A 24,961-nucleotide genomic window follows, 5' to 3' on the forward strand; every position below is an offset into this window, starting at 1 on the left:
ACTTTAATGGAATATGTACATTATCTCTGCAGGGAGTAATATCATACAGTGTGTGGCACAGCAGGAATTGTGTTGATTTTGTAGTAAGATGTATACATTGTGCACTCCTGTAACCTATATATACTATGAGCCTTCCAGTAAAAAGCACCCAAAGTATTTGTTACCATTCATCAGTGTGTGACTAGCATATTTGTGTGAAGAATCCAGTAACACATGGTGGCAACTGTGCCTTTTTGAAGACCACCTTGCAGATGTAGTCTCATGCAGCATTAAAGATGAGAATCATTATGATCTCTGCACTGAAGTATATCACTGAATGGAGTCAGTCCAAAAATCAGGAGATGACATTTGGCATTAGTGTGAGGATAAGGTGTTTCAATGCAGGGTGCAATTCTACTAACAAACTAAGAAGCTTTGATCAAAATAAATTTATTTAATAACACAGTTTAAATGAATTAGCTTAAACTTTAACAAATGAACAATACCTAAACATAAGCTACAGGTGCTATCCTATCGCTATGAGTTCCATTTTAAGCATTATTTCTCTTATAGACTTAAACCCCCGCTATAAAATTAATTTGCAAAATATAGTCATACTTGCTGTGACTGAGGTTCCCAGCCCTGGAGTCCTCAGAGCCACTGCTTTCTTCTGGAAGCCCAGGCAGCCTTGTATTTAAAAATGAAACTGGAATTCTTTTTACTGCACACTTAACTTCTCCTATTAACCACATGACTGTCTCTGTCAATCAATCTAATCAAAATTCTACTCTGAAACTGCAGAGCAAACCTTAGGGAACAGAAATACATTAACCCTGCATAAATAAACACACCATGTCTAAAATGAGTACCTATCTGTTCTCCTAGTTACTAAGTTGAAGATTTCCCTAGACAAATCACCCTGCAAAACAGAGCTGAATTTTAAATATATTCCTTACAAGGAACAAGATATAAATATATTTTTGACGGCACAGTATCATCACACTTGTGTAGCTTTATTAATTGCATACTGAAAATTCAATAATTCAAATATGTTTGGATCCAAGACATTCAAAAAAAACCTGACTTTTCCTTGCAGCCTGGAGGAGAATCTGGAGGGAGTCATCACTCCGTCCACAGTGCTGGTGCGGGGTTGCATAGGGGTTCAATAGCAATAACAGAAAGGGATCCAGCAGCATCAGCAACAGCACAGATGGAGCTCAGCAGTGGCAGGGGCCAAGGAAGGTTGCAGCTACATTATAGGCAGAAGCGGGTGGTTGTGGGGAAATATGGGGGGTCCAGATGCATTCTAGTCTTCATTCAAGGTGGGCAGTGTACAAAATATGGGTGGCAGCATTCGCAGCTTCATTATTTGATGTCAGGATTGGCATTTCTGCTCACCAAATCCAGCAATAGGCCAGCCCCACACCTGCCATGTTAATTAGCTGGCCACCACATGATCGAGATCAGCTGACAGCACGTGTCATCTGCATCATGCTGCCATTCAAACTCATGGTGCGTGAATAAAATTTAATCTAAAGAATGGGTATTTGGGCAAGAAAAGACAGTTCCTAGAACCTAAAAAAATAGTAATCCAAGATACCTAGCGAAATCTGGGAGGCAACATAAGATGGAACAATTAGTTAATTGGTTTAACGTCTGCTTCTAATTTCTGTAATCCTTCCTGAATTCCTTTATCTTTGCTAACAGTTTTGATATAGCTTGGCCGAACAACATGAAGCACACAAATTATAACTGTACAAGTTATGGAAGAACAACAAAATTCAGATTAAGCAAAAACTGAGATTTTATTTATGTTGCCATTATTGCTTTAACTGTAAAAAATAAAAAAGAAACTTATACTTCATGCAAGTCCATAGCTGGTCTTGACCTTGCAATTGTAACTTATAAGTTTGGTATTAATTGGGTACAGTATAAAAATATTTTTTATTTAGATAGCAATTTGACTTATTCAATGTTTTAATATACACTTTGTGTGGAACAAAATATAAACAAAAATTACTTTTAAAGCAGTTGTGATAGCTCCATTTTCTGTAGTAATCCTCTGTAGGGTTGCCAACTGTGATTAAATGTATTGGCTGGGTGTTTCATTATGTGAATTTCCCCCAGGTGCAGTCATCAGTTGGCCAACATATCCATTCTTTTGATGTGCTGCCTTCCTGTGCCAACTGAAAAGCAATAAGCTCATTACCCAATTTGGTGATGCTTAACTATTAGCCAAACATCCTGACTCCCATTTTCAATATTTTTATATCTGGGAAACAGAAACATTCAAAGAAAGTAAGAAAGCAAACTTTTTTAATGTTTCAAAGATTTTTCTTCAGCTTTGTACACATCAATGTCCTGGATATTGATCCTCAATTCTTGGAGACTTCAGGCCTAGCCTGGAGGGTTGACAACTCTAGTTTGCCAATTATCCTTAATACTTCAGTTACTTATCTCAACATAAGATCATAAGACCGTTAGATACAGGAGCAGAATTGTGTTAATGCCTTCTGTGCCAATGAATTCCACAGATTCACCACCTGAAGAATTTCCTCCTCATTCTTGGTTCTTTATTCATGAGGCTGTGCACTTGGATTCTAGTCTTCCCTACTAACGGAAACATCTTCTCCATGTACACTCTATCTAGACCTTTCAGTACCTTGTAAGTTTCAATGAGATCCCCTCTTGTCCTCCTAAACTCCATCGGGTACAGACTCAGAGTTATCAAACACTCCTCGTACCTCAAACCTTTCAGTCCTGGGATAATTCTTGTAAACCTCCACTGGAGCCTTTCCAAGTCCAGCACATTCTTCCCTAGATATGAGGCCTAAAATTGCTCTCAATTTCAAAATGTGGTCTAGAATTAAATATCAGTTAAGTTCTATTTGCCTACAAAAAAAATTCATGAACAATAAATTTGCTGCTGTAATACCTTGGGCAACTACAGAAGAAGTTTCAAGCAATTTTTCAGCTTCAGAGCTTCTGATACTAAACTTCATCTGCAGAGAGCAGCCAAATTCCTAAAAAATGCCTCTGCACGTGAATCTTATAAGGTGAAGATTTAGCATTATGTTTCTGTTAATTTGTAAGAGTCTTAAGCGCAAATAATAACAGATCTTGGTGCTCCAATTTTGGATTCACCAACTAGTCAACTAAACAAAAATAATTTATTCTAAACTTCCAAGTAAAAGAAAAATCAAGCAGAATGACACAGGGAATAAGGAATCTAAAGATGGAAAGGTCTGAGACACCTGGATTTTGAAGGTCAGGGTGAGGGTTCATGTGATCCATAGGAGACAATTGCTCTAGCACATAGGGATGCAAATCAGAAATAGATGTTAGCATTATTGCAGAATTGAAAGGACAAAGTCGGAAAATAGTAACTTTAAAATTTACTGTATTGACCTACTTGATCAAGTCTATCAAATGTATATGGATGGAAGCATATCATGCATATTATAACTCAGTCAAAACATTATTGTAGCAATAGTTATTTGTCTGCCAAAAGCCCACCAAACCAGATTAGGAATTCTTGTTATATTTAGCACATGATCATTAATTATATTAATAAATTTATTCCATTAATATATATCTAAATTGAAAGTTAACTGATTGAAACCAGGTATTTACTAAAAGAATGAAGCCACAAGGTTCACAATTTAAAACAAAATTTCACTCCAAAAAATCATAGACCATGTATACTAATGACTATATTCTACCTTAAATAGTTGGCTACATTAAATATATTATGTGCAATGAAGTTACTTATTCTCTAAACTGAACTTAAATCAAATTTCCTTCCACACCCATTTGACTTACACCTCCAAGGATCTCAAGGCAAATACTTAACAGATATTAGAAGTTTAACCACTTGGTCTGAGAACTGTTTCAAAGATTCATAAGGATTGGCATTGGATTTGCCACTTAAGTTCTGGCTAGGTAGTCCCTTCAAATTCCTCGTACCATTCCACGATTGTTGGTTCCCTTGTTCGACACAGACATCGCTAGTGTCTTAAGTATAGCCACCTTGAGTCAGGACTCTCATAGTTCTATTATTCTTCAACTGTGAATCTTGCATCTAAAATTCTCTCTCTTCTCAGTTTGGCTATCCTAACAATGAAAATCATTATTAGGAGTCCTTCAGTTAACAAGAGTTTTATAATCTTTTTCTCCAACACACAAAAGTTTGCCAAATCGCACTTGAAGTAGATGCTTCCTGCACTAAGGTTCATCTAAAAACGAAATTATTCTTGAAACAGAATCACATTCTCAATCTACTCACCCCTATAATTAATTTATTTTGCTATTCTTTTGGTTATATGCCAGGCAACTTGGTCACATAATCATTTACTTGAAGCCAAGTGCTTTAACAGAAATGTCTTTCAGAGAAACTTAGTCCTTACAGGGAACATCATCCCAACGTGTCAGCTTTTTCTCAAAAACATAAGGGCTATCAGTCAAAGTAATCACTACTTTTTGCTTTCTTTGTCAGGCAGCATGTGCAAATCTGCACAGCATGATTCAAACTGCTCAATGCTATATTAGAAAGAACAGTGATCCCCTCTTCAGACAGATTGCAAAGGTTCAATTACTTTCCAATGAAACGAGAGAAACAAACAATAGAATCTTGTCCCAAGTGAGAAGATCCCAACTTCAGGACTGTGACTTCGCTGTAAAAAATGAGAGCATTTTGTCAGGGCTATCCAATTAATGGTGAGCTGGTGTGACAGCCAGCAAACAACAGAGTAAGGGTGGTGAAGTCCAGGCATCTGAGAAGCAAGTACCATGTTTGAATGAGAAGCAGTACTTTTGTTGTAAGGGAGGACAAGCAATGAGAGGCCTGACCATGGGATTACTATCAAATAAACTGGTAGGACTTAAACCTGGTGTTGTGAGACTTCTTACCATGGTGGCAGTTGCCAGAGGACAAGGCATATTGAAATGTGCAGCACTCACCTCTCAACTTCAACTTCTTGCTCTGCATACATGATATCCATCTTGGAGAGATCGGTCAACCTTTATGCTTTAGTTGTGTTTGCCAAGATTGCCAAGCATTTGGTTAGTGACATGTTCATTTTCACCCTATACTGCAAAGTTGATGCTCACAGTGACTGCCAACTGAGCCAATACTAACCTGTCGCTGAGCCCCCACCTCCTTACAGCTGCAAAGGCTCTGAAGCTTGGTTCTTCACAGCCTACTCACAACTTTGGTGTTATGTTTGAACTTGCAATGAACATTTTGTGCCATCCCTAGAACCATCTTTTCCATCCTGTAACATTACTCAGCTCCGCCTTACTCTCAACTCACCTCCTGCAGAAATCCTCTTGCCTATTTTTGTTACCTTTAGATTTGACCATTTGAATGCACCTCTCACTGGTCTCTCACATGCTACTCTTCATAAACTTGAAGTCATCTATAACTCTTCTGCCTGTGTCTTAATTTGGGGCAAGTCTTGTTCCCCTATCAATCCTGCGCTTACAAGCAGTGGCACCCAGTCAACAACTATCTTGATTTTAAAATTCTCATTCCTATTTTCAAATTTCTACATTACCTTGCCTCTCCTATCACTATAATTCCTTCCAGCTTTCCTTTGATATCTGCACTCCTCCAATTCTGGTCTCTTGTGCATTCTCAATAATTGCTCTGCCATTTGGATTGTGCCTTTAGTTGCCTAGGCCCCAAGCTCAGGAATTCCTTCCCTATACCTCTCTGCCTCTATACCTCACTTTCCTCCTTTACGACACCCCTTAAAACTCTACTACGTTGACCAGATTTTCAGTCATCTAACCTAATATCTCCTCAGGTGGTTCAGTATCAAACTTTACTTCATGATGCTTCTATGAAGTTCCTGGGATGTTTCACTATATTTAGAGGTGCATAAAAGTTGTTTACCATCCCTGGAATAAAATGAAAACCTCTCTAAAGAATACATGTTAAATTGCACCTTAACAAACTCAATTGTTTACTTGTTACTAATAAGCGTGATCTCCATCCGGTAGTCCAGCCATCTCTAGGAAATGTTAACAGTGGAGGGAATATATCAGGCATACGACCCAATGTAATTCCTGCCATTTTGCCAGCCAACACCCTCCCAGCCTGTCACATGGAAGATTTTAGAATTTGCTCAAAGAGTCAGTTAACCATGTAGTTCTCCTGAATTACAGCCAAATTTGGAATTTATGGAACACATGACACTCAAAACCATCATTTCCATGAATAGGAAAGGCTTTCATGCAATTAATAATACACGATAGATCTAACATAGCTAATTACTGCTCTTTCTATTATTGCTAAAGTCATAGGCCTCGATTCTCCCATCCTGCTACATTACATTTTTTTAAGCACAGCAGGCAAGGAGATTCCTGCATTGGCCAATTCATGGGGTTCGCGCATGTATTCCCGCAGTGATAGCATCTCCCAGCACTGGATTTCTGGTGATATCAGCTCCAGAAATTGGCGGGAAGGCACCAAGACCATTTAAATGATCATTTAAATATTATTTAAATTTCATTAGCGGGCACAGGATTGAGGCTTCCGGGCCCACTAGCATCTCCTCCCCACATCAGAGTGTTTCACGCCACTGGGGATTACGTAGCCCCCCAATAACAGGGAGTGTTATCGGACAACAAATTTTATGAAATTGGGCACACAAAATGGAAGCAAACTAAAGTTATCCTCAGAGCCTTCCACTAAAATCACAAAGTAACAGACACTGATCAGTGGGCAAGAGCAAACTTTTAGAATGCAAATGAGGGCTAGCACATAAGGGAAATTGGATGGCACCTACAGGAACTAAATTAAAGAACACATCCCCACCCCATCAAAATCAGCACTTCTAAACCAGTCAAACAACCCATGGAGACACCTAAAATTAACACAGTTAAGGAAGCGTCCCTGGCCCTCAAAACTCTTGAGATCAATAACACACCTATGGTTCAAACCCCAGAGATTCTAGACCATTGATAACCAACCAGACAAAAACGATTTACACACACTTAAAACAATGGCTCCAACACTCAAAAACATTGAAACAGGATGGCTGAAGTCAAATACTGTATATAAAGGATTAGCATTTGAAACGCGAAGTTCGGGTATAACTATAGCCCGTTGTGGGGGAGTCTTCAGAACACTTTCGGGACAGTCCGATTGTATGTCCTGACTGTGCTTCTCCGTCAACGTAAAAAGAAAATAAAGCTGTGCCATTATTGAACCTTACCCTGAGTCCGTAGTGGTCATTTCGCCCACTCGCACTAACAGGAGCTAGCAGCCCGACCCTGTCTGAAGTGAAACGGGGGGCAACTGGGGCCCCTCCAGAGGGTCAGGTGGGAGGTGCCCCCTGGGCATTTGCACCCTGGCAGTGCCAGTCTCAGTCCTCTGGGAGGCTGGAGAGTGCCCCCATGGCACTGCTCAACAGGCATGGGATAGCACCAAGGGGGCAGGGCCTGATGGGCCAATCGTGGGGGGCGAGGGGGGTGCTGCTGCCAATCTGCAGACAGGATTGATAGAAGGAGGGAAGCCAGTGATCAGGATGGACGGGGTGAAGGGGAGGGCGTTGGGGCCAGGAATGGTCAGGGGGCCAGTGATTTAGCTGTGGGAGGGACTCAGAGTTGGCAATGCAGACATCGCGGGGAGGGCCAGCAATCAAGATGTAGTCAGGCCAGCAGATTGATGCATGCATAGTGGCCTGCTCTATGCTGCTGGCCTCTCTAGTGGGAATAGGCCCCGCACCCTGATTTTTAATGATATACACACTAGTGACCTCTGCAGTGCATAGAGTTTGGGAGATTCTTCTCTGAACTCCCACTGAAAAATCCAGGGTAAATTACTCAGTTTTGATGCAAATTCAACACTCAAGAGTTTTTGGGAGCGTTCCAGCCATAGAGTTTTACAGCACAAAATGATGGCCCTTTCAGCCATCATGTCCGAGCCAGCCTATCTATTCTAAAGTAATTGAAGACCACTTTAGCAGTGCTGCCAAGTGACACCTACACACCAATAATCTGCAATCGCTCTCTTGGCACAACTACCCACTATATGAAACAATGCACCACAAGACATCTATTTATCTATGCAAGTGCTTCTGCCCACCTGAAAAGCCATACATAACAACATTCTCCAAATATCACAATGGCCCCAAGTATAGTCCTTTTAGGAAACAAAATATATTAATTCAGTAGTATATAAACACAATGAAAAATGTTTGAATTTGGTATTTATGTTTTGCTTTTCTTATGAAAATATTTTCCCTAAATTAATATAAAAATGATTTATAAACTAAAAATATTTTAATAATAGACTCCAAGGGAATTGCAGCTACTGTTTTAGTCAAGTCAGCTTTTTGGTACATGCCAATTCTTTCAAAACACTAAATTATTCCCATGTTAGATTTTACTCACACAAAAGAATAAATATAAATTATATTTTAAGACATTATTTGTTTAGCAACATAGAATGATCAATTATAGAAGGAGTTAACCCATTATGAATTAACAAGAATATATGAAACAGCATAGCAAATATTCAGGACTCTATCAATATAAACACTTGCCAACTGATGTAAAATGCTCTCCATTCTAAGTTTTCATTTGATCTATATATTTAAAATAAACTGGAAAATTAGTTTTAACTGAATCTTTTTTTGTACAAGCAATTATGTTATTCTCAATTATACACCAGGTATGTCTGTTGCTGTGTCAAGCTATACAAGGGTCATTATATATGATTTATCATCATCATTAATTTTGACTTTTCAATATAAATAGAAGACTGTGACTGTCCATGATCCACATGCATACATTTTCTTTCACTTTCTCATGTAGGCACTAAATGGCTCATCATCACACTGTTATGTTAAAGTAAAGAATTGGCAAGGTGATTATATATTAACTTTTGATCTTTGCAGGCAATGTATAGTTCAACTAGAAGTTGCAAACAGGAAAAGCTGTAGAAGAGGCATGACCTTCAGTGTGGAAAGATCAGCCAGTACAGCCTGTAAAAAAAAACAAAAGTGCTGATTAAACATACAGAAACTCCCTGCTGCAAATAATATTCTTAGAATCAAAAATACAAAGCTTCTTATGTACTCAGCTTGTGTTCTCAGCACATTCTTATACAGTAATGAAACACTGACAATTTAAACAAACCAAATAAAGCAGCTGAACAACTTCCACCTCCTCTGCCTCAGACAAATATTAGGCATCTCCTGGCAGGAAGATGGACAAATATTAAAGTACATTAATATGTAGGGATTCCCAGCATGTTTGCCCTCTTGAGTTGGCAGTAACTCCCAAATGATGGATCAGGTATGTCACATACTCAATGGCAGCTTTGGTATCAGCACGAGGCCAACAGGTAGTTCATACCTGCAATACAAGGACGTCTGAAAGTGAGATTTCAAGTTGACTGGGATATGAGTCAATATATGGGAAGTCCTTGCTGCTAACTGGACTGCCTGGAGACAAACAGTCAAGAGAGGTACAGCAAACAAAAGAAATAAAAGAGAGCCCAGTGAAATGATGACCTTAGGCCAACACTTTCATTGATGCCACATGCGGAAGGGACCACCACTCTCAAATCAACCTCCAGAGCCAGAACAGACAATGTTCAATTTAGAAATGATGTAACACCAAGATATAGTCCATCATCTCCAGAGGCAGATGGATGTCTACTACTATTACAAACTCTGTTGCAAACAGTATTCTTAGAAATCAGATGATAAACAAATTGATGCTCATTCACCTGGGTTTCATGGCTTGCTGTACATGCTAAAATTGTCATTAAGATTCTTGTACAAAATTAAAACCTTAACTAAAAACAGAAAATATTGGCAACGCTCAGCAAGTCTTTAGCCCCATTCGTTTACCGAACACTGTTTCTTTATTGATAATGATCATTTCCAGGTCCTCAGCTGCCATGGCCTTCTTGTCATCAATTTTTGGCATGTTATTTGTGTCTTCCACTATGAAGATTGACACAAAATAGCTGTTCAATGCCTTGGCCATTTCCTCATTTCTTGTTGTTAAATCCCCCTTCTCATCCTCTAAAGGACCAATGTATACCTTTTTATATATTTGCAGAAACTTTTGCTATCTGTTTTTATATTCTGAGCTAGTTTACTCTCATAATCTTACTTTTCTTTATAGCTTTTTTTCATGGCTTTCTGTCAATCTTTAAAAATTTGCCAATCCTCTAGTTTCCCATTAATCTTTGCCACTTTGTATGCATTTTCTTTCAATTTGATATCCTCCTTTATTTCCTTAGATATCCATGGCTGTTTATCCCGTTTTTCTACAATCCTTCTTTATCACTGGTATATACTTTTGCTGAGCACTGAAAAATCACTTTGAAAGTCCTCCACTGTTCCTCAATTGTCCCACCATAAAGTTTTTGCTCCCAGTTTACATTAGCCAACTTCTCCCTCATTACATTGTAGTCTCCTTTGTTTAAGCACAAGATACTGATAGTGGATTTTACCTTCTCATGTGTATTTTAAATTCGACCATACTGTGATTGCTTCTTCCAAGAGGATCCCTAACTGCAAGATCTTTAATTATTCCTGTCTCATTATACTGGACCAGATCTAGGATAGCTTGCAGAATTAATGGCCCGTAACTTTCTGGCTCCGCAGCATCAGATTTGGGGGAATCCGTCTTGGATGCTAAGGTTTCCCCAGCAACTGTCCAGAAGGGCTAACTTCCGCTGGACAATTTTGCTATGCTGGGAATCATCTGACAAAACGACTTAAATCACTAATTTCAAATGGTTCTGTCAATTTTGCAGTAATGTCCAATACGCTCTGGGTTATCCCTGGTGCCATGTGCTAGTGAGTACACAAGTAAATATTTGGCTGGGCAGATTGTTTTGGAAGGAGGGCTTTAGATTCCTGAGGCATTGGGAGCTGGTTCTGGGGAAGATGGAGCCATAAAGCCAGACAAGATCCAGCTTACTGTTCTGCGACCATATCTTGCAGGGAGATTTGCTGGTTCTTTTAGACAGAGTTTAAACTAACTTTTTATGGATGGGAATTTGAGCTAGATTTTGAAGGGAGAAAAAGTAGAAAATTAGTAGGTTAGAATGGGAAGCAGAGAAAACAAAGTTAAGAAAATATACAAAAGAGTTGTGCAGTTATAATATCAATGAAAGGGGTCTCTTGAATAAAATAGATGAGCATATTTGTAAGTATGCTTTCATTGCTATTACTGAAACATAACAAAAGAGAAAAGGAATGGCAGTTTAACACTCCTGGTTATAAAACTTTCAGATGAGATAGGGATAATAAAGGAGAGGAGAGATGGTGCACTAGAAAAATAATCAAATGAGATCATATGGGCTGAACAGAGGAACAAAAAAGGGGGCAAATTTACTTCTGGGTGCATACTTCAGATCCCCAAACAATCAGAAGGAGACAGAAGAGCAAACATATAGGCAAACTGCTGAGAAGTACAGAAAATATAGAGCAGAAATACTTGGGGATTTCAACTCTCCTAATACTAACTGGCATAAAATGAATATGAATAGTTTAGAAGAACTAGAATTCTTAAAATGCATTCAGAAGATTTCTTTAGTCAATACGTGGCAAACCCAACAAGCTGTATTTTACTAAGCTGCAATTTGATTTGAAAAAAATGGACAAGGAATGGCTACCTGAAGGTAAATTGGTGCAGGAGCAATGGGAGGTATTCAAGAGATAGTGAAGGTTCAAAATAAAGAGAAAAGGGTGGGACTAGAACCCCAAGCTCCAGATCTCTATGGACATATGTCAGATATCTGGAGGACAAAACTGCAAAAAGCGTTGGGGGATATAGAAGACACAGGGGGGAATTAAAAAGGTGATTAGGAAACCCAAGCTAAGACGTGAGAAAAGTATCAAATAAAATCAAGGAAATCCCAAAAGATAGCTTCAAAAATCATGAAGAGCAAGTGGACAACTCAAAGAAGAGATTGGCCAAAATGAGACCAAGAAGTTTGCAGCCCTAGCCACCAAATAGCACATCTCCACAACTACATGACTAAGATTGGCAATCAGTGCTGGGAAGGCAACAGCTGTTCCATCCCCCCATCACAAGAAACTGTAGTGCTCCCCCCATTCCAAAATGAAGTTAGAATTCCTTACTTCAGCTGTAGCAAGTGATGTTGCCTCCATTAAGTTTTCTGCTCTGAAAGCAAACACAGCAGCTGCCAACACTGAAATAAAACAAATTATATTCAACAGAGTTAACATTTTTCCAAGGCAGTTAAAAATATCTAAGCAAACCAAGTACCTGGGTAGTTACTGAGTGGTGTATTTTGTTGTCCCTGAATGTAACCAATAGCACAACCATAAATATCAAAGCTATTGTCATATATACATGTCAATCAAAAAGAAATTGAATCAGCATAGTAGCAATAGTTCAAAGCTGCTCAGCTAATTTCTGATGTAGGTTTGCATCTCTGGGGAGTAAAATGGTAAAAGTACTAAATGGGATTCCACATTTCACACTCACTGATTTTTTTTAATCGAAATGATCAACGTGAAAAGTTTCACTGCTTTGGTCATTGTCATATCAGTAAAGCAGTTGATTTAGTAAAATGTCAAAACTGTCCTCAAGGAGAAACTGGAATGCAATTAGCAGAGCAGGAATGCTACCCTGACACGACTGTATCTCTCTTCCCAGGACTTGCCTTATGAGCTGCTTCTCATGAAGTTACTGTCCACATATTCATCAATTCAAAAATGTCAAGCTGGCTGTGGAAGCATGGCAGGCATCGGCAGCTCACCTTAATAATGCAACCTAGTCCCGAGACAGTGTTTAGGTGTATTCTGATAGCATGCCACTGGTTTTATGTTAAAAAATGGGCCAAAACCAATTTTTACGTCACCATGCCTCAGATAAGTAAACTCGTCAAACTTGAGGAAGAAAAAGCCAAAGCAACTTTTGGAAAACAAACCAAGAAACAGTGCTGTGCTGGTCTGGAAAAGTAGGCCAATTATGTGCATTTTTCAAAACATTCAGGCCTTTCAACAGTTTACAAACATTCAAGCAGCAACTAGTTACTCATAGCAGAGACACTCAGTGAGTCATGTAAAGACTGTAACTCTCTCTAGTGGCAGTCAGCCAGAACTACAACATTCTGAATGAAGATGTCTTGCAGGAACTCTGGTCGAGAATTACAAATGTAACAAAAAGTTTTTTGTACTCATACCAGCAAGAATCTCTAGAGAGTTGTATCCCAGAATCCTATCCCAGAGAAACAAGAGTTGATCGGTTGCAAGGTACCCAGAAAATGCCCGTACCATCCATTTAAACGATATTCGAAGTCTGGAAAAAATAAATAGAAGTAAAACATTGAATTCAGATGGTAATTTAAGAGGAGCTGTACTAGCTTCAGACAGAAATCAGAGTGGGGAAGGGAGGCACAATTTTAATTTTGTCAATTTGTTTAAATCGCAAGAGTTCAGGCCAAATTCTCAAGTTCTATCCTGATGATTTTAGGACAGAGAAAATGTATCTGAATATTCATCCAGCACTTGATGAACGTTACAACAAAGATGCCTAGTAGCTCAGCAATTTTGTCTGTAATCTATGCAGACCAAGAAAGTTCCACATTTAAGGTTCAGATTATTTCCTGCTCTGGCAAATGGCTGAATTTGCCAATCTTAGTCACAACAATTGCAGGGCACTTCTATTGGCCTTAATGCTCCGAGGTTGCAGTACAAGGACCATCTGGGTTTCCTTGTTCTACTTGCTCTCCTGGTGTGTGTATGATCATTAGGTGAAGACAGTGTTGGGGTCAACTTACAAAACCTTATGATTGAATTGAAACTGACATTTAATTGGCAAATTCACAAAAGTTGTTTACAAGCATTGCAATACTATAGTGTCCATTTTTAACCATAAAAGGGAGATGTAGTCTAATGGGAATGAGCTGTACTGAGGATGTATACATCTAACCAAAATCCTTTACACCGAAATAAAAATAAAAAATGCTAGAAAAATTCAGCAGATCTGGTTACATCTGTGGAGTAAGAAACAGTGTTAACGGGTGCAATTTTCACAAAAAAAAACAAGTATCATAATGGTGAGAATACCAGAGCGCTTCCTGTCAGTCTGTCAGGTGCACTCCAGACTGCAATCCTTCAACACTCAAGTCACTTTTTTGGACAGCAGTGAGTAGCACACCAATGAGCCCAGCTGCAGATCAATCGGGTGCTATTTTGAAAGGATGCCCTGATCTCTCAGAGCACTAGCAGACACTCTTCCCACACGGATATCAGAACTCCAGCTCATCGATCGTACGTTTCCACGTCTCCACTGATAGAGACTAGCCCCCCTCCATCCCAGGCCCTGATGAGTATGCAGCCAATTGACAACAGCTCCACACAGAGAGTAGAATTCTCCCATCTGGGGACCAAGTCCTGTGGTGGGGGCAGGAATGTGGAGTGTTTCCCACTGCAGAGATTGGAGGAAAAACATGCCAAATCCTCTGGCCCTGACCTCATTAATTATGCAACTAGGTGTTTTGCAACATATTCTGTGGCGGATAAAGCATGATAGCATGTAGTCCATTTGAAAGGGTGCCCAACATCACTGATAAATTGTTGAAGAAAGAAGGCAAAAGTCTCGAAAATGAAGGTGGATCTCCAGGAACACTGAGGCTGGAAGTTGGACAGCTGCCAGGGCACTGAACCTGGAAGGTCCATCTATACATATTCCTCCCACCCACTGCTGTGGTGTTCTGGTATCTAGCATTAACATCGGCTTCCATCCTGAACTCAGATGGCAGCCCCAGGCATTGTTCAAGTGAGTCCCAATGTCCACATACCATATTGCTCAAGGCATATTATTATTATTCTATTGGTGCTACGTAGAATCAGTTGGTCAGGCCTTCATCTACATTGTGGGATGAAAATGAGTTTTATGTCCGCCTTCAGCAGGTTTTCCAATCTGCCATGGCAGGCGTCAGAGGAAATTTCCACTGTAAATTCACACTAGCATAAAACCGAATTTTGGGCCTTCTCTGAATTCTGCAACCCCTCAATCTGCCATTGAATCCACTGGTGGGGGCTTAAGAAAATTCCACTCAGAGTTGCACATTCCAATCAATTAGATGAAGAGTCAGCTAGAAATTTGCATGTTGCTCATCTCAAATGGACTAGATTCAGGGAACTGAATATCATGATCTCCATCTCATAAAAGGGCTCTACAAACATTTCCCTGCAAGAGGTTAATTGTTCGAAATACTCTTCAAAATCTTTCTCAAAAGAATTCAGCAAACATTTAATCACCAAGAATAAAATCTTTACTCACGGCTGCGCTCCAATTTCACGCAAATGGTAAAAGAGTTGAGGGAGGTAGGTCTGAACAAGTGTCTCAAACACCAGACAAAGTGACACAATTCCCTAGGAATAGATAATTAACAGCATTCTTAAAAAACCCATACTGATCACAATAAAAACAGACTGCTCTTTCAAAAAATGCATTAAACTATTGAACTCCACCTATCCATTAAGGAAAGCAATAATGTCATAGAACAATTCAAAAACAAGCAAGAAGTTCCCCTAGTTATTGACCAACACTTTTCCATTAGTCAACACAACTAAAATCAAATTAACTGCTCATTCAACTAACTTACTATTTATTTGTGGGAACTTGTGCAACTCTGTTTATATTTATTGAAATAACAACATGCATTTATCTAGCATCTTTAACATACAAAACATCCAAAGGATAAATTCAAAAATTAAAATAGATAGGAAGACATGGATAAGTGAGAAGTGACCAAAAGCTTATTCAAGATTGTTTAAAAACTTTCTTTCAGACCTTGTGAGAGGACTTTAAGCATGGAGTACCAGTAAATGTGATGATGAAAACTGAAGTCTTTCTCATCTCTTGGAGGAGTGAAGGGATGGGGGAACGCAAAGCTAAAAGAGTGCTGAATATTGGCATCTGTGTGTTTGATGAGATGGAGTTTTGGAGGTTAGAAGATGACAGGACATAAAATAGGCAATAATTGAGTCCAGATGACAAATACATAAATAAAGTTTATTAAACAACAAAGTTGAGTGATATTGCTGAATTGGAAATTGATGATGTATTGTTTTGTTACAGATTTTCCAGCAGTTGCATATTTTCCTTCTATAAAGGGCAATCTTGTTTTAAACAGAGATCACTTTTGAAATGAAGACACGTTCTAAGGTTTTGCAGTCTCATTCAATCTGAGCTGTAGGCTTAAGAATTTAATTGCTAAACTCAAGGGAATAATGTGGTAATCTGGAGACCTTCTGGTTTCATTTTTCAGGTTGTTTAACCCTTGGGTTTTGGATTTAGTAATGTTGTTTGTATTGATGATCTCAATATTGTGCAGATTAATAGATTAATATTCAGACTGGAAATGAATGTGCTGGTTAATTGTGTCATTGATCTTCAACTGAGATGAAAATTTATTAGATGTCATCAGTCACTGATGCAGATAACCCTCTTGCAGTTTTGTCACTTATATTTTCACTTCTGTCTTTATTTAATCCCTGGATGAAGATAATGGGCTAAGAATACAAACACTGGGCACTGCTACTAAAAAAATATAAGGCAACAAAGAAAGAGTATGTTACTTAAGTGGGCTTACCTTTTGTTACATTTTAAGACAATTTATCTTTACTGGTATAAATCACATTTTCTAGAAAGAATGCATTTCCTTTGCAGTATCTCTTGCTGCATTTTCAGGCCTTCACAGAACTTACCGAGGAATGGGATGAGATGCAATGAAGCCTGAAGAAATATCGCACATACATCTCCCTGAAAACTTGATATAGTTTGGATGGTTCATGGTAGAGAAAACAGAGTGGAGCAACTGAAAACAAGGAGGAAACATACAAAGTAAAATCCAAGACTGCACAATACAAATTGTATCTTGGATCCTGTAATGACCAGAGCCAATTTTCTTACAGAAATCCTTAATTACGTTCTCAAACTACTATAGGAGACATTGATAAGTAAAACAAGAAGTGCAATCGGCAATCCAGGTGCAAACTGCTCGCAAAATTTCATTAGTTTTCCAAAATGAAGTAATACTTAAAGTTTCTTATTTGTATAATCACAAAAGTGATATCAAGTGGAATTTTCCCAGAAACATTCTAAGTGTCATAACAGCGGGAAAATGGGAGTGTTCCACACTGATCTTATGGGTGAGCTCGGCACTGCAATCTTCCAGCATTCTGTCAATTATTTTAACAGCTAGGAGCTTTGGACTACTTTGTGGGAGCAGAGTCTATGTACGTCAGTGAAGCCGGCTGCAAAGCATTTGGGCACCATTGTGCAAGGTTCCCTGATTTGACAGTGAGTGTTCATCAACACTATCTAGAAACCTATCATTTATTATGTATTCCCTTGTCTTGTTTGTTTTCTCCAAATGCATTACCTCATACTTCTATGAATTCAATTTCATTTGTTATTTTGCTGCTCACCTGACCAGTCCATTGATATCCTCATGCAGTCCACAGCTTTCTTCCTCACTATCATTCACAGCCAATTTTCATATCATCAGCAAACTGCATATTCAAGCCCCCTACGTTTAAGGTTAAATCACTGGTATGTACCCACAGACAAACAAGGGACATAGTACCGAGCCCTCAGAACCCACTGAAAACCATCTACAAATCATAAAAACAACCATTTACCAAAACAGTAAAAGCAAAATACTGCGGATGCTGAAATTTGAGTTCTGATAAAGGGTCATCCTGAGTCAAAACATTGGCTCTATTCTCTCTCCACAGATGCTGTCAGATCTGCTGAGATTTTCTAGCATCTTCTGGTTTTGTTTAATTTACCATAATACTTTACTGCCTGCCAGTAAGCCAATTCTGGATCCAACTTGCCATATTTCCTTGGATCCCATAAATTTTCATTTTCTGAACAGCATGTCATATGGGACTTACCAAAAGCCTTCCAACAATTCACGTAGGTGATATCAAGTTCACTACCACATCCACCTTACTTGTACCTCCTCAAAAAAGTTCAATCAAGTCAGCCACATATCCTGTGTTACTTTCTTCTATATACCAGTAATTCAATAAGGACTGGTGAAACAATAACGCGAGTTCTCCATTTGATAAGATTATACATACAAGTGTTAACTGGGAGACTATATGAATATATCTGACCTTGATCAGTGCCGCTGTAGACTGAATTCAAAGTCATGGGACGACTACATCATCTCATGTCTCGCTGGTGGTGACTGACATCCTTAGGTACATGTACACCACATCATAACAGAACATTTCTCACTTTTTAAAACATTAACTGTTCTCCAGTACCATGCCAGTAGAACAGTGAGGTTTGAAAAATGATGGTCAAAGCTTCTGTTATTTCTTCTCTAGCTTAGCTTAGATGCCTCAGATACATTTCATCCGAGTCTGATTGTCTATCGATTTTCAGGGGTGCTAAATATCTTCATATTTCCTCTCCTTAAGCATTATGAATTTAAGGAGCCAAATAGATGTGTCCTTCCACTTTCACAACTACATAAACATGCAACATTAAGTCAATTCGCACTGATGGCAAAAATGACAGTTACAGATGGCCCATTAACAAAAATACCACATATGTAGAGAAGTTGAGACAACATACAAAGCAGAGAAGTTGAGTTTAAAGCATTTTAAGGAAAGCAGTAAGATCGAATCATAAGAACATAAGAAATAGGAGCAGGAGTAGGCCATCTAGCCCTTCGAGCCTGCCCCGCCATTCAATAAGATCATGGCTGATCTGTTGTGGCTCAGTTCCACTTTCCCGCCCTCTCCCCATAACCCTTAATCCCCTCTCTTATCAAGAACCCATCAACCCGCTTCTTAAAAATATTTAGCGAGGCAGCCTCCACCACTTCAACGGGCAGAGAATTCCAGAGATTCACCACCCTTTGAGTGAAGAAGTTCCTCCTCAACTCCGTTCTAAACCGCCTCCCCTTTATCTTGAGGCTGTGCCCCCTAGTCCTACTGTCTTTTTTGAGCGGGAAGAGTCTCTCCACCTCTATCCTATCCATCCCATTCATCATCTTATACGTCTCAATGAGATCTCCCCTCATTCTTCTAAACTCTAACGAGTACAAGCCTAGTTTATTCAGCCTCTCCTCATAGCTCAATCCCCTCAACTCCGGTATCAGCCTAGTAAACCTCCTCTGCACTCCCTCCAGGGCCAAAATATCCTTGCGCAGGTGCGGCGCCCAAAACTGCACACAGTACTCCAGCTGCGGCCTCACCAATGCCCTATACAGCTGCAGCAATGAATCATAAGCAATGTCAATTGCAAATAATCAAACAGGTCTACTTAAACCTCCAGTCAATTTTTTTACGTACAGAGGAGAAAGAACTTACCATACATTGCAAATCCATGAAATGGAATTACCCCTGTGTGGAACAAGGATATTCAGTTGAATATAGCATATAATGGATCTTTGTTTTGTAATTGCTTTTTGTCCAATTTATTCAACATAGCAAGTGAATATATATTAGAATTAGCTGTCACTTTCAACTTAGACATATCTGTAATAAAGAATTAACAAACAACTGACATCTATTCAGCACTGTTAAAGATTGCTTAGGTATGTCCTAACCATTAAAAACAGTAACTAGTAGTCACCAATTTAAAAGTTGAACTCCACAACATCAATATCCACAGAAAAAGATACAAATGACACAAAAAGAAGAAAATGGGAGACTACAAAATCCATATATTGTAATCAGTAAGTATCACATCTGCAATTAGAGGGATGCCTTCCATCACACTTACCGTTTGGTGGGTACACAACAGTATAATCTTCTAATGCTAACTTCCCTATCAAAAACACAGTACACGGATGTGAATAGAAAATATGCTTCTATGATATGTTATAGTATTTAAATTACAGTACTTAGTCAATCATAAATAACAATTTTTCTCATCATGCAAAAATTAAAGTAATTTCTGATACAAACAGCTAAATAAATAGGCTTGTGACAAATTCTGGTTGAGATTAAAATGATTGTAACTTATTGTTTGAAAGTACTTTGATATTTATATAACAACTAAAATCTGCATAGTCAGAAACTTGCTTTCGTAACCTATTTCTTACCTCTGATGTATGACTTGGGGGGCGAAGCACTGCTGTAACTGAAATGATCAAGCACGAGCGTGTCTCGAGAAAAGCACAGTAACACCTAAGCATAAAGAAGCATGTAAGCCAATAGAATATTGCGATAACAATAAGCTATAGATATAGAAATATTGATTTCTTCTTGTAGAGGAGAAAAATAGTCACATATCTTCAATGTAATTTTCCTCATAATTGAATGTAATTTGTTTGCTGTGTCCTGCAAAAGCTTCATCAACCTGAGACAAGATAAATGGCAGTGTTTTTCTCTCTCTGCAACAATAATGGACGAATATCACCTCTACTTATGCAGGATCAATTTGACCTAATCAATTGTACATCCTTCGACAACTCAGCTGTTACAAAATTAAAATTAGTGTAATTTATTTACTGTCACAAATTGGGACATTTCAACAGTTTTGTTCTATTTTCACTTGTTCAAGCGATGGTTCAAGTCGAGCTGAACTCAGGCAAACAAATCCCTGAGCCCTGTTCTTCAGAGCAAGGACCTTATGTTACTTACTTCAGCCAAACATCTAACGTCAACAACCTGGGAATTTCCTGCAGGTACAAACACCATCCCCAAAGAAATTCAGTGCCAAGCTGTACAAGAGTAGTACATTTCTACGTTTCATTTCCTCAAAAGCTTCCAATTCTATTTTCATTGGAAGGTGCTCATCAGCTCTTCCTTTATCAAAAAGTGAAGAAACTTTCCCGACATTTCTGGCTTCAGATAATATTTCATCTTATACCTTCGATAAAGTTAGTTATTTGACCATAAATAAATCCCCTTCCTTCTAATTACGGGCAGCACAGTGCCTATCACTGCTGCCTCACAGAGCCAGAGTCAGGTTTGATTCCCGGCTTGGGTTACTGTCTGTGCAGAGTCTGCACTTTCTCCCGTGTCTGAATCAGTTTGCTCCGGCTGCTCCAGTTTCTTTCCACAATCAAGAAGACATGCTGGTTAGGTGCAATGGCCACACTAAATTCTCCCTCAGTGTACCTGAACAGGCGTTGGAGTGTGGCAACTAGGGGATTTTCACAGTAACATCATTGCAATGTTAATGTAAGCCCACTTGTGACACTAATAAATAAACTTTTACAAACCACCATTATGATATTTTTCCCAATTCCTGTTCAATCATGCGCATTTAAGTACTTGTTGCATTAGCACAAGGAGTAAAAGCTGGTAGGAAGGATTAATCTTGCAAAGCATGAACAATTTCTCCATGCTCTCCACCCAAGCCTACCTATTCTTGCATTGAACTTGCCCAGATTGTGGTAGTCATAAAATTAATGAAGAGCTGACCCAAAATATTTTTAATGCACTGAAAAGATCTACCTTTTCATACATAATTACACATTGTAACACCCAAAATTGTATGAAGTGCATCATGCTTTTGGTCCTCCTTTCCAACCTAATCCAAGCTCAAAAGCCAATTTCTAGCTGCTCGATTTTACCACTCGGTTTTGAGGGAGGGTTGATCAGATATACAGAGAATTCCCAGTTCAATTTTCCATTCATAACAAAACATTTAGGTCATAAATCCCAACAAATTCAAAAAAGATACATCATGTACTATACTGCACAATTATCAAGCATCACAAAAGTTACAAATTATGGGCAGGATCTTGAGCTCGCATTCACCATCCACGGGATCGACGGCGTCTCAATGTCTGCAAAACCTGAAAATCACAAATCTCGCTAGTGAAATGACGACTTCTGATTTTTGCCGACTGCCCCTTGCTGGCAACGTAATCAGGTACATGTCCACAACGGGCGTGAATGTAATTTACATTCATTTAAATATGTTTCAATATTATTATACATCCCCTTGCTAGATATTGAGCCTTGCTCAACGTGACGTCATACTGGCACTGTTTACAACAGGTTCACCCAGCTGTGAACCTATTGTGGGGATCCCCCTAAAGGATGTAAAGGTGAAAATAGTCCCTGGGAGAGAGGGATATGCCCAGGCAATGGCCTTGCACAGCTCCATGCCAACCTGGTAGTGCAAACCTGTACTAGTGCAGACCCCAGTGACAGCCTCATTTGGGGAGGGAGGGATTCATTTATATGTGGTGGTGGGCAGGTGCAGACATGGCAGATGTGAATGCCAGTGATGGCTGTGTGTGTGAGGGAAAAAAGGAACAGTATTGTCTATGTGTGAAGGGGTCTGGTGTCCTAGGCTTTATTAATAGAATCCCTACAGTGCAGGAAGAGGCCAATTGGTCCATTGAGCCTGTACTGACAACAAGCCCACCAAATTCCTATCCCCATAACCCCACATATTTACCCTGCTAATCCCCCTGATACTAAGGGACAATTTAGCATGGACAGTCAACCTAACCTGCACACCTTTGGACTGTGGGAAGAAACTGGAGCATGCAAAGGAAACCCATACAGACATGGGGGAACATGCAGCCTCCACACAGACAGTGACCCGAAGTTGGAATTGAACATGGGTCCCAGGCGCTGTGAGGTAACAGTGCTAACTGGGGCATAGGGTAAAAGAAAGAGAAAGTTATGTTGCACTTGTGTAAGTTACTAGTTCAGCCTCAGCTGGAGTATTGCATGCAGTGCACTTTAGCAAGGATGTAAAGGCATTATACAGGGTACAGATAAGATTCACAAGAATGGTTCCAGGGATGAGGAACTTCAGTAATGAAGATAGGTTGAGAAGTTAGAACTGCCTTCCTTAGACAAAAGGAAGCTAAGAGGTGATTTGATAGAGGTATTTAAAATCATAAGGGCTGTGGACAGAGTAGGTAGGGAGAAACTGTTCATATTCATGAAAGGAAAGGCAACATGAGGTCACAGGTTAAAGTAATTAGCAAAAGAAGAAAAACTGATATGACAAAAAACCTTTTCACACAGTGAGTGGTTAGAGTTTGGAATGCACTGCCAGAATGTGGTGGAGGGATGTTTAACTGAAATGTTTTGAAGCAAAATTTTCATCTGACAAGGAAGGATGTGCAGGTTTACTGAGAAGGTGGAGGAATAGCACTAGGTGAGTTGCTCATTGAGAGTTCTGGTGCAGACAAGATTGGCTTTTAACTAAATAGTGGGGGGGAGGGTTCAGGGGTATGGGGAATTACAAAAGAAAGGTAAAGGAGGGTACGACTGCAGGTTAATGATGAGGCCATTCAACTAGTTAAAGGAGTTGAGGGCTCAGGAAAGGTTAGTAGTGTTTCAACAAATCGGGTCTAGATAAAGGCTAGCATAAAGACACTTTACCTGAATGCATGTAGCATTCGAAACAAAGTGAATGAGTTGATGGCACAAATCAGTACAAGTGGGTATGATCAAGTGGCCATTACAGAAACGTGGTTACAGGGTGACCGGGACTGGGAACTGAATATCCAGAGATATCAGACATTTCGGAAGGATAGACAGGAAGGAAGAGGAGGCAGGATGGCTCTGTTAATGAAAGACAACATCAGGGCAGTAGTGAGAGACAATGTAGGCTCTAAGGAGCAAAATGTGGAATCATTGTGAATGGAGATAAGGAATAGTAAGGGGAGAAGGTCACTGGTGGGCCTGGTCTATAGGCCCCCAAATAATAACTTCGAGGTGGGGCGGGCTGTAAACAAGCAAATAATGCATGTGTGCAAAAACAGAATGGCAATAATCATGGGGGATTTTAACATGCATTTGATTGGTTGACTCAAGTCGGACGCAGTGGACTTGAGGAAGAGTTCTTAGAATGCTGTCAGGATAGTTTCCTCAAACAGTATGATACAGAACCTACGAGGGAGCGAGTTATCTTGGATCTGGTAATGCGTAATGGGACAGGTAGAATTAAAGATCTTCTTGTGAGGGATCTTCTTGGGATGAATGATCACAATATGGTTGAATTTCTAATACAGATGGAGGATGAGAAAGTAGGGTCCCACACCAATGTCCTCTGCTTGAACAGAGGAGACTACGATAGGATGAGGGTGGAATTGGCTAATGTCGACTCGGAGCACAGACTAGTTGGTGGGACAGCTGAGGAACAGTGGAGGATTTTTAAGGAGATTTTTTCTCAGTACTCAGCAAAAATATATTCCGGTGATAAAGAAGAACTGTAAGAAAAGGGATAACCAGCCGTGGATAACTAAGGAAATAAAGGAGAGTGTTAAATTAGAAACTGATGCATACAGAGTGGCCAAAACTAGTGGGGAATTAGAAGATTGGGAAAGCTTTAAAAAACAACAAAGAACGACTAAGAAAACGATAAAGAAAGGATAGATTATGAAACTAAAACAAAATATAAAAACTGATCATAGAAGTTTTTACAAATATATAAAAAGGAAAAGCGTGACTAAAGTAAATGTTGGACCCTTAGAAGACAAGAAGGGAGATTTAATACTGGGAAACAAGGAAATGGCCGAAGCCTTAAACAAGTTTTTTGTGTCGGTCTTCACGGTTGAGGACACAAATAGCTTACGGTCTTGGGACTGTAGGGGGTGAGGTCCTTAAAACGATTACTATTACTAAAGAGATAGTGCTTGGTCGACTAATGGGACTAAAGGTTGACAAGTCCCCGGGCCCGGATGGTATGCATCCTAGGGTACTGAAAGAAAAGGTAGAAGTAATAGCAGATGCGTTAGTAGTAATTTAAGAGAATTCGCTGGACTCTGGGGAAGTGTCAGCTGATTGGAAAACAGCTAACGTGACGCCGCTGTTTAAAAAAGGAGGTAGACAAAAGGCAGGTAACTACAGGCCAGTTAGCTTAACGTCTATGGTTGGGAAAATGCTGGAATCCATCATTAAAGAAGAAATAGCAGGACACCTGGAAAAGAATGGTTCGATCAAGCAGACGCAGCATGGATTCATGAAGGGAAAGTCGTGTTTGATGAATTTAATGGATTTTTATGAAGAAGTAATGAGTGCGG

General features: G+C 39.4%; 1 protein-coding gene across 2 annotated transcripts in view; it reads right to left on the bottom strand.

Annotated features, from left to right (window-relative positions):
• Nucleotides 1-567: 567 nt before the first annotated feature.
• Nucleotides 568-24,961, bottom strand: part of tbc1d19 (TBC1 domain family, member 19) — an 87,559-nt gene continuing 63,165 nt past the window's right edge. The window contains exons 14-21 of one of the 2 annotated variants that reach the window (XM_080189156.1): nt 20,063-20,147; nt 19,741-19,785; nt 19,326-19,358; nt 16,701-16,810; nt 15,271-15,362; nt 13,166-13,281; nt 12,096-12,166; nt 568-8,972 (exon numbers count right to left, since the gene is read on the bottom strand). In XM_080189156.1, coding sequence (XP_080045282.1) covers nt 8,898-8,972; nt 12,096-12,166; nt 13,166-13,281; nt 15,271-15,362; nt 16,701-16,810; nt 19,326-19,358; nt 19,741-19,785; nt 20,063-20,147 — 627 coding nt within the window. In that variant the 3' untranslated portion in view covers nt 568-8,897. The remainder of the gene's footprint in view (nt 8,973-12,095; nt 12,167-13,165; nt 13,282-15,270; nt 15,363-16,700; nt 16,811-19,325; nt 19,359-19,740; nt 19,786-20,062; nt 20,148-24,961) is intronic. The other variant, XM_080189165.1, reaches the window with a different exon arrangement.

Source organism: Carcharhinus amblyrhynchos, chromosome 1 (genome assembly GCF_965287045.1).
Source record: "Carcharhinus amblyrhynchos chromosome 1, sCarAmb.v2.hapA, whole genome shotgun sequence".
NCBI classification, from domain to species: domain Eukaryota; kingdom Metazoa; phylum Chordata; class Chondrichthyes; order Carcharhiniformes; family Carcharhinidae; genus Carcharhinus; species Carcharhinus amblyrhynchos.